Here is a 15,341-nt window from a genome sequence, read left to right on the forward strand (position 1 = left end):
TTTCACATTTTTTAACACATTTATGACATAATTGTACTTGTGTAAGCAATGTTTAAGACTTTTAGCATAAAAGCTAAGAAAAACCATAACATCTAATGTAACAGCCCGGCTTCAGACTTGGCGGTCGTTCCCATAGACCATCACGAGTCAAAATCATAACGCCTAATGTAACAGCCCGACTCCAGACTTGACAGTTGTCCCCGTAGGCCAACACAAGTCTTTTCTAGCCTATTTTGTCCTCACTCGCACATAGAGTTGTCGACTGGGCCGAGTCGGCCCAGCCCGAACCGGCCCAAGCCTGATATGGGTCGGCCCAGTATCGGCCCACTCGATCAAATGAGTTAAGTGGGCTGGGCCAACCATTTGAAATGGGCTCCATTTGGGCCATTTATTAAAACCAAGCCCGGGCCAGGATCGGTCCAAACCTAATATTTTATTCAAATTATATATATATATATATATATATATATATATTCATTCAATATTTAATTGCCTTCATTACACCAATTTCACTTCATTGCGCATTTCCATTCTCACAATTTATTCTCATATTATCACAATTCCCAAAGTTCTTGCGCAATTATTGAATGAAAATTGTATTCGTAGACTTCTACTTCTAGCCTTGGGTGACTGGGTTTAATTTGTATCCGTTCTGTTTCTATTTTCTAGCCATCTGTCTCATCACTCTTTTCTCTCAACTCTCAAGACTAATTTCTATATCGATCGTTCGTAAACGGCTAGTATTTGGTGCATATAAATATACAGATTGTTGATGTTTATGTTACCACACAATCTGCAACTGAAATTAAAAAATCTATCTTGATCTCGAATTATTTGGAATTTGTATTCTATTTTCATTCTTCTAAATTTCGATTGCTGGGTTCGATTGCTAGGTTCGAATTTTGATTGTTGTTGTTGTTGCTTGTTCAAATTTGGGATTGATGTTGTTGTTGCTTCTTCAATATTTCAATGGCTTCTGGTTCAACGGGTCAACTCGGGTGTACATGAGATTTTGTGATTACAAATATGAAGACTAAATGGAAAAATATTATGATTGTGTTCCAACATGTATTGGTTGTGAAATTTATCTTGAAGAGTATTATACATGTATTAGTTCTAAAACGAATCTAGATAAGATACAATTTTAAAAAAATCTTAGAAGAATTATTTAGTAAATATTGTGAAATAAGGTCAATAAGCAATATTACAAAAAGAACTCAACAAGAGTAAGAGAGACCTACATGATTTTTGGAAGCGCCAATGGGCCAAGCATGGCGTCTTCACCGGGCTTCGGCCCCAGGAGTACTTTGATTATGCAATAGAATTGCACGAGAAGATTTTTATCTTCGGGGACATATCATGTGGATTTAAGATCGGTGATAAGGAAGATGGAGCATCGACTCAATATCAAATTAGTCAACATATAGGAGCTGACGTCAGGATATAAACAGATGTGACAACCAACCTAATAGACTTCAAAGGAGGGTATCAGATGATTGTGGAGTTCAGAGTTCACCTTGATCAAAATGGTGTACGTATGAATGCCCCGAAATATAGCCGGTACAAGGGTGCAACTTCAGCAAGTGATCTAATATGGTTTTTGTGATTAACATATTTCTTTTTTTAATTATGTTTTATGGATTCCAATCAATTTTATAACTATCAACTGTGGTGTCATGAATCAATGATAGAAGGTTTGAAATTTTGAATTAAGAAAAAAGTAATATTACAAAAGCACCTTCTAGTAACAAAAGTGTTGGTTCTTCTAGATTTTCACTTTTAGATAAACAAAAGAATGATTTTAGTGAATTGTCCACATATGAACTTGCACATTATTAAGTAATCCCTTGGTAAATGATTGGGAAGATTTTGATATTTGAATTGGTGGAAAGTTGAACAAAAGGTTTTTCCAATTTTATCTATAATTGCACGTGATCTACTAACAATTCAAATGTTTAGTGTTGCATCCGAAAGTGCTTTTAGTGCAAGTGCAAGGATGATTACAAATAGAAGGACTCGATTAAATCCAAAGTCCATCAAATGTTGCATGCTCTTGAAAAATTGGTTGGATGAAGAATATCGATTGAAGAACTTGAAGAGATTAGAGAGATATAAGATAGCCGAAATGAACGAAGATGAAGATAGTGAAGATGGTGAACCAGATATAGAAATTGAAGCACAAGGCGACCAAAATGAACCGGATATTGAGACATTCTATTTTCCAACTATGGATTATACCTATTCAAGTTCTCAAGATCCAGATTTTACTTATGAATGGCAACACATTCCGGATTAAGTATTTTCCATGTATTTTTTACTTTTGATTATCATTTAGATTTTATGTGGTCTTGGGCCGAACTGGGCCTAACTCCCTGTGGCCCGGCCCAGTTGGCAACTCTACTCGCACGATCCATGATTCCCGATAAACTTTCCAGGGGTTACCAATCTTGAAATTGCTCCAAACCAAGCACGCTTAATCTTGGAGTTTCTTTCATGTGGTCACCAGAAAAGAATATGCATCTTGTTAGTGTGAATATCACCAATAAATAATTTAAGCTCTCATCGAATATGTAGTCTCATATCTACATATTCTCAATTTTCCTATCTTTCTGATGTGTTTCGGTTCGTTCATGTATCCTCTCTCTGCTTTGTGCACCGACGATCACTCCCTACTTCTGCTCCGGACGTCACACCTAAGGATATTTATGTTCGTTCATTTAATTTGAACATAAAATACCTCTGTTTATAAAAGAAAACATATGCTCTTCGTCCTTATAAAAAAGTATCTATTTCTAATGACATGAGTTTTAATAAAGTAATTGAATGTGTTGTGAATGAAGTAAGGATCCGACTTTATTGTGAATGGAAAACATACCAAAGTGGCACGAGTTTTAATAAAATAGTTGAATGTATTGTGAATGAAGTAAGAATCCGACTTTATTATGAATAAAAAAAGTATAAAAAATAGATGAGATGAAAATATATAATATATAAACGAACGAAAATAACAAATTGTATACTTATAAACCAAAGAGGAAGCATGTATTAACATTGAAATTTTCCCATTATAACCACCGCCGAAAAAGCTATGAAAAAGCTGAAACTGCATAATACATACATGTCCAATTGCATTTCCGCGATACCCATATATTTGGGAGGCAAAGAGGCAGCTTTCCGTTCTTACATATACTATTTACTAGTATTCCACCCGTGCGTACGCACGTGGTAAATTATTGTAATTTTTTACAATTAAAATAAATTGTATATTATATTGTGTTATATTAAAAAAAATGCATAATCCATAATTAATCAAATATTTTTTTTATTGTATTATTATAAATAGTGGTGATATAATAATAATAATAATAAAGTAGTATGTTTATTTAATTGTGTTTATTTAATCAGGAATGCTACATCATTTTTGTTTGAAACAAATTATGAGTTGTTGGATGAAAAATAGTATGCTAATTTGTTCAATAAATCATTACTTAATAGACCATTTTCTCATTAAGGATGAGTTACTATGTGAATAAACTTTGTTCTTATATATTTATTCTATATTTTCCTGTTAAGCTTGATAGTATCTTATTAGAGCTCAACTTTTATATGATATACTATGTATTTAGTGTTAATAATCTAACTTGTAACCATTATATCAATATAATTTGTACGAATAATGATTTAAAAACTATAAAACACTTTTTTTTCTTTTAGAGGGAAAATATATAACAACTTTAGCATACAAAGAATCCATATATACTTTACATGTGTGAATCAAATAATACAAAAGAGATATTTAATTACTAAATCAATAAAACAAAATAAATAAATATTAAAAATATAAAATTTCAACCATACACCTAAAACATCCAACATATATATGTAACTTTGCATAATTATTTTTTGAGATGATAATGTACCTTCAAATCAAGCAAATAATCTAAATAAAAAGTGGACTTACTTGATATTTTTAAAATGTACATCCACCAAAGTAGAATCAAAGTCATTAATCTTTTTCTTTTATGCATCAAGAACATGATCAACTTTAGCTATGATGTCTACAAGATAGGGGATAACAAATTTTAAAAAAGAATGAATTGTTGAGTAATAATAATAATAATAATAATAATAATAATAATAATAATAATAATAATAATAATAATAATAATAATAATAAATAAATAAATAAATAAATAAATAAATAAAGACATTACCAAACAAACTATTAATGTCCAGTTGTGCAATATTTGTAAGAGTAGATAATTCACGAAAAATGAATAAATTCGATGGAAAAAGTATCATCGAATATCTCAATTGCGTGAGTCTTTGAGGTAGATGTATAGTTAAAAATGTTTGCGGTAGTCTTGAAACACATATTGTTATGTTTCACTTGAACAAATTGAAATGCATACACCTTACCAACATTAAAATCAATTTGCATCATTTTATGATCAACATGTTTAATCGACCCATGTATTCGATTACCACTTCGATCATGGAATGTTAACTCGTATGATGAAAAATTGTTCATGTTATCGAAGGAAGATAACTTATATGCTCGAACAATTCGTAATTTTGTACCAAATCAGCTATACTTTCTTCAATATTTTTGATCAAACTATAGAAAGAGAACATAATACGTGACAAAAATTAGAAAGATGGTGATTTAATTTGCCACACGTTAAAAATCACATTAAAATTACAAATTCGAAATAGATCATGATTTTATTTGTCAAAACCCCTATATAAATATTCATTAATATATTGAATCTCAATAATATCATTGAGTCTCATGCTTTTCTATGTAATAATTTAAATATTACATACTATTTATCAATATATAATACATAATTTTCATCAATATATAGAGTTTCAAATCTCAATAATATATACTTCATCCGTCCCATTATTAATGACACGTATTCCATTTTGGATAGTCCCAACACAAATGGCTCACTTCCCTTTTATGCAATAATTTTACACTACAAAATATATGGGCCCACACACCTTTATACACTTTACACTACAATCTTACTTTTCTTAATCTTCGTGCCCAAAAGCAATTATGGGCTATTTTCCTTTTTGGGCTGTCCCATTATTCATGGCATGTTTCTTTTTTTAAACAAAATTAGGGCTCATTAACAACAACTAATAAACTTAATTTAAGGATAATTAAAACACACCCTCTCTAATATGGCACACCTCCTTCTCTCTCTACTTTAGCTCCCTCTCTATCGTCTGCGCCGCTTTCTCACAGAAAATCCTAGAAATCCCATCCAATCACCGTGCATCAACCACGGCGAAAGACTGTAACGACTTCAATGAGATCGAAGGTATTGGTGGAGATGGGAGATCTGTGCTTCACCACAAGCTTCGATCTATAGCCGCCCCCCAAAATCAGGTGAGGAAATCTGTACACATCTCGCTAAACATGAATCTCTTGTTTGTAATGATTCTAACTATCATCTATCTCAATTTCTCTGTGAGGAATCGTGGGATGAAATTGTGCTATGGAATGATTCCATGGCAGATACTTTGGTGGGTGACACCCCTGCTCAAATCGAAATGTTGACAATCATGTGGCCGACATTATTTCGGGTAATATCGCACCTTTTAATCTGTCACGTAATTGCATGTGAAAGTACTAAGGGGGATGACTGATTTGTGGTTTTGAAATGATGAAAAAAAAAAATTGCTCACCTAGTGCTTATATGATTCTAACATCTTTGATTGAAAATGAGATGTTAGTAACTGTTTTCTATTGTTGTTATGTCCCTGTGTGGCTTCTTTGAGTCTTTCTGTGGCTATTGAATTGCCTTGTGTGGCTTCATGTGTGTTGTTGTGTATCATTTGGGCCTGTGTGCTTGCTTGTATGCTGCCGGTGTGTGGCCTGTTGTTGGCTGCCCTATTGTTGGCATGTGTGCCGCTCTGTGTGGCATGTTTAGTGTGTTGATTGCACTGTGTATGTTGTTGTTAACGTTTGACCGTGTGTGGTACTTATCGAATTAATATGCTCACCATTTTCATGTTGTTTCCTCGCTGCAACCCATAGCCGACTCACGGTTCATCGAGAGCACCCATACTTGATGATAACTTCTTGAATCTTTTCACGTTCCGGCTTCCCGTTGTTGGTGTCTTGAAGAAGAAACTGCACAATTGAGTTTCTTTCGGCTGTAGTTAGATCGAGCCTCCTCGTTTTGTAAAGTTTGAAAGGTTTAGCTTTTGTTTTGCTACCTTTTGTAAATTTCCAAAATTTGGTTTTTGCGAAGATGTGATATACGCATTCGGAAGGTGAAATGCTTTTACAAATGCCTTTGGAACATGTTAGAGGGAAATTTGAATATTTGGTAAAAGTGAAATGAAATTTCAGACTTGGCGCCACTCATTTTTATTGATTTTTGTTTCAGATTTTTGCTTTTTGTGCACGGCAGATTCTACACTTTATTTGAGTATTTGGTAAAAAAGTAAACACGTTTTTATTTATTACTTTTATTTAATTTCAAATTATTTAAATAATTAATTAATTTGTTGTAAGTCAACATTTAATTTAAAGTCAACAATAATTATTAATATTAACAACATTCTTAAATATGTGGGTCATCTTATTTATCCATCTACTTTAACTCTCCTTAATTCTCGTACCGAAAAGAAACAGGTCATGAATTGCAAGACACGGGGAGTATATTAGATGTAAAATAAGAGTTTCTCATAATAAAAATACAAAATAAAATAAAATTACTAATACAAATAACTCGTAATTTGTAAGATGATATTGAACTATTATATTGAATACCTAATAATGAAATGGGTAGTATATATGAAAAGAGTAACTAATCAATTAATAATAGATATGATATGAATTGTATAATTTATACATGTATTTTGTATACAACCTATATAACATAAATAACTTCTTTTAAAAATTATATTGGAGCTGACATGCGTATACATTGTTAAAATTAATTTGATGTAGCGATTTATGTTATTCTAACTTATGTTATTAACTACTACTGGATGTAAAAATATTAAATTTGCATATGCATAATCTTTCCACTTATTATCGTGCTTATCAATCAAATTTGCAGTTCCTTGATGACAACTATCATCTTCATCACTAAATGTGAATTTTTTGATGGAAAATCATTTAAAATTGTGTTTTAAATTATTTATATTATTTTTGTATAATATAGTTATTTTTATAGTATAAATTATATTTTTTTAATTAACTTAACTTATAATAGAGTTTATATTATATTAATCTCAATAACATTCGTCAATTAAATGTGAATTTTTTGCTAGAATAATAAAATACATTTTTATATAAGTACTCCCTCCGTCCCATTATTTATGGGACGTTACTGTTCGGCATGAAAATTAAGAAGAGTATAATTAAGGGAATTAGATGTTTAGTGTTATTGTTAATTAAATAATCATCTCCTCAGCCTAAATTCAACCGACAGTGAATCATAGCTGACTTCCCTTTTCCGGCGATGACATCTTCCCCAAATCCAGCGCCGGTGACTGCCCCAAAAAATCCAAATTCCAAAATCCCTAATCCACAAAATTTCAAAAATCAAATCTCAAAACTCCAAGTTCAAAAGAAAACAAGAAAAAAAAACTACTGAAAATAAAATTTGACTCTGGGAATTGTTCTCCCATGGCCACGAACTGTACGAAAGCTAGAACAATTTCAAAAATTTGCCCTCCCATGGCCACGAACTGTACGAAAGCTAGAACAATTTCATGTGCGTGTTTGTGTGTGTGTGTGTCTGTGAGAGAGAGAGCAAGCGGATCGAACAATTTCAAAAATTTCAAAATCCCAAAACCTAGTTATTGAAGAGAGGGAAATGGGCGGAGCGGCGGAGGAGAGAGAGGGGCGATGGAGGAGAGGGAGAGACGGCGGAGCGGCGGTGGAGGAGAGGGAGAGGGGCGGAGCGGCTGTGGAGGAGAGAGAGAGGTGGCGTGAGGGGATGGCGGCTTCGGCGGTGGGGGTGGTCGGAGAGGCGCGGTGGAAGCACCAGAGAGATAAAAAAATGGAGCTCGATGGGCGGTGGTGGGCGGTGGAGGAGGCAGTTCGATGGGCGATGGTGGGCGATAATTTTTAAGAGAAAAAGGAGGCGACTGGTAGGAAACGGCAACGGCTCTGCCGCCGTGCCCTCGCCGGCGAGCAATCGCCGGTGTGGGTAGTGCAGGGGCGGTGAGCTGGAATAATTGAAAAAAATGGAATGATTGTAGGTTTTGGGTGAAGACCGATTTTTAGGGTTTATTTAGGAGATAATTAGTGGATTAATTAAGTTTAACCCTTATTATTTTCCAAAATGGAAACGTGTTATTTAGGTTGGGACAATCCAAAAAAGAATACGTGTTATGAATAATGGGACGAAGAGAGTATTTATTTGATGAAGTCTTAAAAAATATTAATGTGTGATTGAAAATTTTAGAAAATAAAAATATGTAAAATTCGTGGAGGATATGAATCATATGATGGAGGGAATTGATCTGCCACATTTCATATAGGGTGATTAAAATTTTTCCATTAGACCATGAATAACGGCGCCCACAACTCCAAGAGGTCGACCGCCACATAGACATTAGCAATTAAAAAAAAAAAAATTTTGCTTCAGTTTTGGAAGAGACCTGACCTCGGTCTGCAGCCGATGGAGATGAGACCACCTGGTCTCTCTACTTTTTTGTCCACATGTCACCATTTTATTGGTGATAAATTTAATTTAAATAGTAGTATGATATTTAAATATAGTTATTTATATATTTTAAATTTAGTTTGTGTAATTTTTGTATTGTCTTTTAATTTCATAGTTATTGCTCGAATTTTAGTTTTAAAATTTTTATAATTTCTTGTTTTAATCATAATTTTATATATTATTTTTAACAAAAATAATTATTAATGATTAAAAATTATAATAAAAATAATTATAGATAACATTGTGGTTGGGTGGTTGGATGGTCATGGATAAATCATTCAAAATAGATGTGGTTGGGTTGGATGAAAATTGATGATGTAGAAGATAGAGAAATTAATTAAATATTAAAGAGGTTGGATGGTTGGGTGGTTGAAATGGTTGCTGTTATTTATGGTCTTATAACCACGGCAAGAAAAGAGCTGAAAAAGCTATGAAAAAAGCTGAAACGGCTAATACATACATGTCCAATCGCGTTTCCGCGATACCCATATATTTGGGGAGGCAGAGAGACAACTTTCCGTTCTTACACCTACTAGTATTATTTATTAAGATAATAATTTTTGCCAAACCCTAGAGAGAGAGTGTGACTGCCAAGAAAATTTCAAATATTTTCACGACATTAAAACGTCTATCCTACTTTCACATTCCCTCCACTTCTCTCTTTTTTCTTTCTCTACTGTAACTGGACACAGCAACAGCAGCAGCAAATGGTGGTGTTGTACACTGACGAACAGCTGGATCGAGATCTCACAATCAATGGGGAGAATAAGAGTGGGTATTCCCTGAGGAGGACTGGCGCAAGAGTGAAGACTCGCGAAGCTAGAGACTCTTCTCCTTCGCCACCTCCTCCTCCCGCCGAGAGGAAAAGGACCGTCCCTGCCTCCAGCAAAATGGGGCGGATAGAGAAAAAAATCAAGACAGAGAATGCCGAGACCAAGGCCACCGCCTTGGTTGCAGGTGGTGGTGGCAACAGTGACGAATCCGCCACTTTCGCTGTGGAGAAGAGTGCTTATGCTAAGGTCACAGAAACACTGCGGAAGTTTAACAAATACTATCTCAATTTCATCCAGGTAGTTAAGAGCGTGTTTGATGAGCTTATGGTTGTCTTCCGCAAACATCATCGGCGTGCTTAGTGTTTGTGTGTGTGTTCCGGATTTTGTAGGCAGAAGAGACTAGGTGCGCAAAGCAGGACGCTGATCTTAAGGCTATGAAGGTTTTAAAATCTAAATCCAAGGTTTTAAAATCTAAGCCCAAGGTTTGCAATGCGTTTTCCCCCAATCTCTGCGTCCATTTCTTGTTGATGATACGTATTTTTCACATGCTATTATGCTGCGCAGTCCATCCATATCTGATGGCGCTGTAATTTTTTGGCACTGTTGTTTTTTGTTACAATCATTTTCATTCAGTTTGATGTTCCTGACTTGCGATTGGGAACACGTGTAGATAGGTGATACCACTGAAGATCCCACTAAAAAGGCTTCCAAGCGCCCTGATCTCAAGGCTACGGCCGAGGTATGCCCTTATTTCCGGCTCCTGTTTCTAGTTTATACGAGCAAGTGAGCAGTCATGTCTTTGAATAGCTAACATGCTAGTTTCGTTTTAGCATTTTTGACGCCTTATTTTTATCTTTTAGTTCAGTTTTGAAGTCCCAAATGTTCAATTTCTTGAATATATCTCCTTGTTCAGCGATTTTTTATTTGTTGCACTGACTTGTATTTTGACACCATGCCAACATTCAACCTTACTGCAGTGCTTCTATCTGTTTCATGTTGTCATCTTCTATTGAAAAATTGTCTTCATTTGTTTCACTTTTGAATATTGAATGGCAGATGAGGAAAACTAAAGCAATTCTATACCCTGAGAAGAGAATTGGCTCCATTCCAGGTTGGTGGCATTGAGATGCTGTGAACTTATTTGGTGCAATAACTTCTTGGCACCTACAAGCTGTTCTGGAAAGTCATTATAGAAGTTGCACTCATAAGACAATTTCAGTTGTATCTTATATTGATAAGACATTAGCATTGACATTTAAATGCTTTCAGGATGTGGTTGTCAAGATCTCATGAGTACAGAAATGATGATCCAACCGGTACTTGACATTTGAAGTGCAACTTATGATTAAGAATAGGGTTTTGCCTTTTTTTCTTTTCTTTTCTTTCTTCTTTGTTGTATCTTAAGGTTAATGTTACTTCTAAGGGCATTAACAACAACTTTTTTTTAATGCCTTTTTCAATTGTATCTTATCCTTCACAATTTTTGAATGACAACAAACCCGTAGACTTTACTTGAGGGCATGCTTTGGTAAAAACACATAACATTGGCAAACCACATTAGCAGAACTTAGTATGAAGACTTAGATGGGGTTGAGTTTTGAATTCGTCATATTTTGCAGCAAATTAACCTCAACCACTAAGTCAACCCCAATATGTCTTAATCTTATCCTTCTTATTTTGATCCTATCATTTGTTGGGCCTTTTAGATCCTCAAGAGGCAATTGTCAAACAATAGAATCTTCTAATATTGAGAACATGCAAAAAGATGTAGTCTATACCGATATATGCCTAGATAAATTATGACATCAAATTTTCTATGGAGAACATGTGTACCTTCTAGGTATTTGGTGGTTTTATCATTCTCTATATCACAAAATTGGTATTCAACAGGAAAAATAGGAACTTAACCTTTATTTATTTGACTCATCATACTGGTTTCTTCAATATTTTGCTGTGATAATTGTTACATAAGGTGATGTTTGCTAGGAGTTCAGTATTATACAGTTGAAAAAGTTAACTAACTATATTGGAATGGAAAATCAGTTAAGTTGGGAAAAGTTATATATATTTGAGGAAATTGAATGGTAATTTTCTGTGTGATGACAGGTATTGATGTTGGTCACCAATTTTTTTCACGAGCCGAGATGGTTGTGGTGGGTTTTCACCAACACTGGTTGGGTGGAATTGACTTCATTGGGCAAAGTGCTACCACTTCCAGAAAATCTGGAAAAGAATTGGTAATTCTGGGCCAGACCTTGAAAAATGACAGATCTTTCAGTTTTTTGAAATTTGTTTTTTGGTAAGACCATTGATCATGTGTTATGATTGATAACTTTTGAGCAAGGTACCGGGTTCATAAATGATTTCCGACTTATATATTTCCATTGTGGTATGTTGATTTGAGTAACTTAGTTCATTTTCTATACCGATATAGGTTACATCAAGTTCTTTTTGCATTTTTTCTTTAGTTTTTTTCACAACTTTAAAGTATCCACACCATGAAATTGCGTTAAGTTTTCTCTTATGTTCCACACTTGCACATGACAAATGTGCTTTTGACTTTTTATCTTTGTTCTCCATCTGTTTTCTTCAGCCATATTGCATAATTACTCATCACCAAGCCAACAAATTAAATTATGCTAAATGGAACCCCCCCCACCCCCCAAAAAAATAAAAAATAAAATAAAAACAAAAAACAAAAAAACAAACAAAGGACCACTTACATTTTTCATCCACAATTGACATCTGACTAATTTCCTTTCTCACTTTGGATTTACAGGGATTGAAAGGATACAAGCTTCCACTTGCTGTATCTATTGTTTTGTCTGGCCAATATGAGGATGATTTAGACAATTGCGAGGAAATTGTCTACACTGGTCAAGGAGGAAACAATTTGCTTGGAGACAAACGGCAAATTGCGGACCAAGAACTGAAAAGAGGCAATTTGGGACTTAAGGCATGGATATTTATTGACTTGAGGCTTCATTTGTCTTTTACAATAATTAATGATTGCATTGACTACGTCTAGAATAAGAATAGCTGCCATACCCATCACCTTTTCAAACTTGTGGTAAGCTGGTTAAGAAGTGGCAAGGCATGAGCTGTTTTATGCATCAAGGTGATCTTTTTGCTTGCACAAGGTTGCTTCTATGATTAGAATGCATGTTTGTGATTGCTTTTACGACTGACTAACTTGTGGTATGATGGTTGGTCTAAAATGTGCTTGTTGTGCATGTAAGTTGCCTGTTGTTTTAACTTTAAAGATAATGATATAATACATGTGTCTTTAAGAATTCTTTTTGTTGCAGGCTTTAAAGCCCAATATGATATATTCATCTGTGGTATATTTTGTATAGTCCTGAAAACTTAATGAGATGGCATCCGCATTTGGGTCAGACATATTGACCTAGAGTTTGGACTACTTCTCTATATCTAGGCATGGAAATTTATCAAATAGCAGGTTGCTGATTTCTGAATTTTTGTTTTCTCCACAGAATTGTATGGAGCAATCTGTACCTGTCAGGGTAATTCGTGGACACAAGTGTCAAAACAGCTACGTAGGGAAGGTTTACACCTACGATGGCTTATATAGGGTAACTGTTTTCTTATGCTAGAAACAATTGTTTTCACACCTGTAGTTTTATATATGCATATTCCAATTCCATTTAATTTGCAGGTTAGGAGTTATTGGGCTGAAAAAGGAGGTTTCTGGATTCACAGTCTACAAATTTAGCCTAAAACGAGATGATGGACAGCCACCTTTGACAACGAAGGAGGTATACATGATTATACTACACACATGACAAAGATAGAAACACACATACACAATATAAATACTTTTGCCAGTGTAGGAACTAGGAACCAATTTTGAACTATTGGTCTTTGTATGATCTACAATTGTCATGAAAGAAGGATGATTGGTATTTGGTAATATACATGAAAAACATTATCACATAGAAACATTATTCTATATATAAAAAAGCGTTATCTAAAATAACATTGTTGTATATATAAAGAAATCTCGTTTTTTTAGTTTCTACGGGAGGAAAAATTTCTACTAGCACCCATCTTTATATATAACTATCATGGTATGCTTGTATTCGACACCTATACCTTCATCGAGAGCTATTTGCTGAAGTTGATATTATCTGGTGATTGGTGAAAATCTTTCTTAACCATTGCCCTGGGAAAATCATCAACCTTAAAAGAGCAGGTTATATCTGCTGTAACTCAAACCATTTAAAATTATTTTGCAAACTGTCCTCCTTCGTGAGTTACTCCCTCCGTCCTACTAAAATTGGCTCGTTTCTATTTTGGGAGGGTCCCACTAAAATTGCTCATCACATAAAAGGTAGTCTTGAAAAGTTATGGGCCCTACCACTTTTATCCAACTTACACATTCTCTTTAATTTCCGTGCCCAAAAGAACTTAGCCAATTTTAATGGGGCGGAGGGAGTACAAGTTGTCTAAATTATTACTCATGTCCTGTAGTGACATTTTACACTGCATAGCTCCATGTTGGTTCTTTTAGCATTTGTTTTGAACTGCTAGTGTGTGCCACAAAAGATATACTGTCCTGGGGACTTCAGTATTATATATTATGCATGTCAACTTTTTCGTAATTTGAAGTTTGCCTACTAATGTATAATTCCATCTTCATACTGCTTATATCTTTATTTTGTGCATCTGTTTTCAGGTTTATTTTACTCGTGGTCGTATTCCTAACTCTATATCAGAAATAAGAGGGTATAACTGACATTAATATGGGAATTATTTCTACTTGTTTCTGTCTTTTTTAATCCTTTGTGTTGTAAAGTGAAATTCATTTTCTTCTATTTAAAGGTTGGTTTGTGAAGATATTGCTCAAGGCCTTGAGAATATTCACATCCCTGTCACTAATTTGGTCGATGATTCTCGCATTGAAGGTTAGTTTGATTATGTGGGTTGGTCCTAAATTGGGTACTGAAATGACCATGAAATGCTTTATCTTTCCCAGGTGTTGATAATAATCACATTTAATGCTTAATGAACTTTCAGCAATCATGACATGTTTGTATTGTGGTTTTATGCTTTAGAACATAAAGTTTGCATAAAATAAAATGTATTATTTCCTAAAATATTTTCCATGTGATCTTGAAACCACTTTTCTTGCATGTATTAATGTAATTACATACTTCTATGATGTTGTGGTTAAGGTAGAAACTTGCAGTCATGGTATAAAATGCATCTTAGGTGGCACCTCACCCACTGCGAATGGGGTGGACGCCATCTAGGTTGAGGCGCATGCCTCGCATTTATTTTGGGTTATTACTACTCGAAACTCAATGGGCTCTAAGGTTTAAGCCTTAATTTGAAGTGGACTGTTTTTTAAAGCTCTACACTCTCTACTTCTGTTTCTCTCTCTCTCTCTCTCTAGCTCCCTGCCTCTACCTCTCCTGTGACTCGACTTATCAAGACTTATTACTAGTTATAATTTTTATGTGTTTTATTATACTGGCTATGATATTTGTGTGTTATGCCTCGAGGCTTACATCTTGTGGGGTCTTCAGAAAAAGCCTGAGGCTTAAAAAAGCCTTTTAAAACCTTGGTTGCAATCACAATCAACTATTGTCTAAAATTACCTCTTAATTTTTCTTGAACTTTGGTTGAATGACTTCTTTGGTGGCCAAATTTAGGTTTTGTCTACATCAAGAACTTGAAATTTAGTAAGAATGTACGTGTCCCTACAATTGCTCCAATCGGATGTGACTGTCGTGGATCCTGTGCCGATCCAAGAAGCTGTGCATGTGCAAAACTTAATGGGGGTGTTTTCCCATATGTCCACAGGGATGGTGGAAGGTAACAAACCCTCTAGCAAATAAAATCA

At 34.5% G+C, this 15,341-nt stretch overlaps 1 protein-coding gene across 1 annotated transcript; it reads left to right on the forward strand.

Moving 5' to 3' along the window:
* Positions 1-9,169: 9,169 nt before the first annotated feature.
* On the forward strand, positions 9,170-15,313 carry LOC131008676 (histone-lysine N-methyltransferase, H3 lysine-9 specific SUVH4-like; the record flags this gene model as incomplete). Its single annotated transcript, XM_057935652.1, is given in 12 exon segments — positions 9,170-9,772; positions 9,865-9,957; positions 10,146-10,214; positions 10,532-10,586; positions 11,582-11,712; positions 12,255-12,431; positions 12,970-13,068; positions 13,152-13,178; positions 13,180-13,251; positions 14,172-14,221; positions 14,318-14,400; positions 15,151-15,313. Coding segments are annotated over 12 exon segments (1,382 nt in total), but the record flags the coding sequence as incomplete, so codon positions are not given.
* Between the last annotated feature and the right edge of the window lie 28 nt (positions 15,314-15,341).

The sequence above is a fragment of the Salvia miltiorrhiza genome, chromosome 2 (assembly GCF_028751815.1).
Source record: "Salvia miltiorrhiza cultivar Shanhuang (shh) chromosome 2, IMPLAD_Smil_shh, whole genome shotgun sequence".
NCBI classification, from domain to species: domain Eukaryota; kingdom Viridiplantae; phylum Streptophyta; class Magnoliopsida; order Lamiales; family Lamiaceae; genus Salvia; species Salvia miltiorrhiza.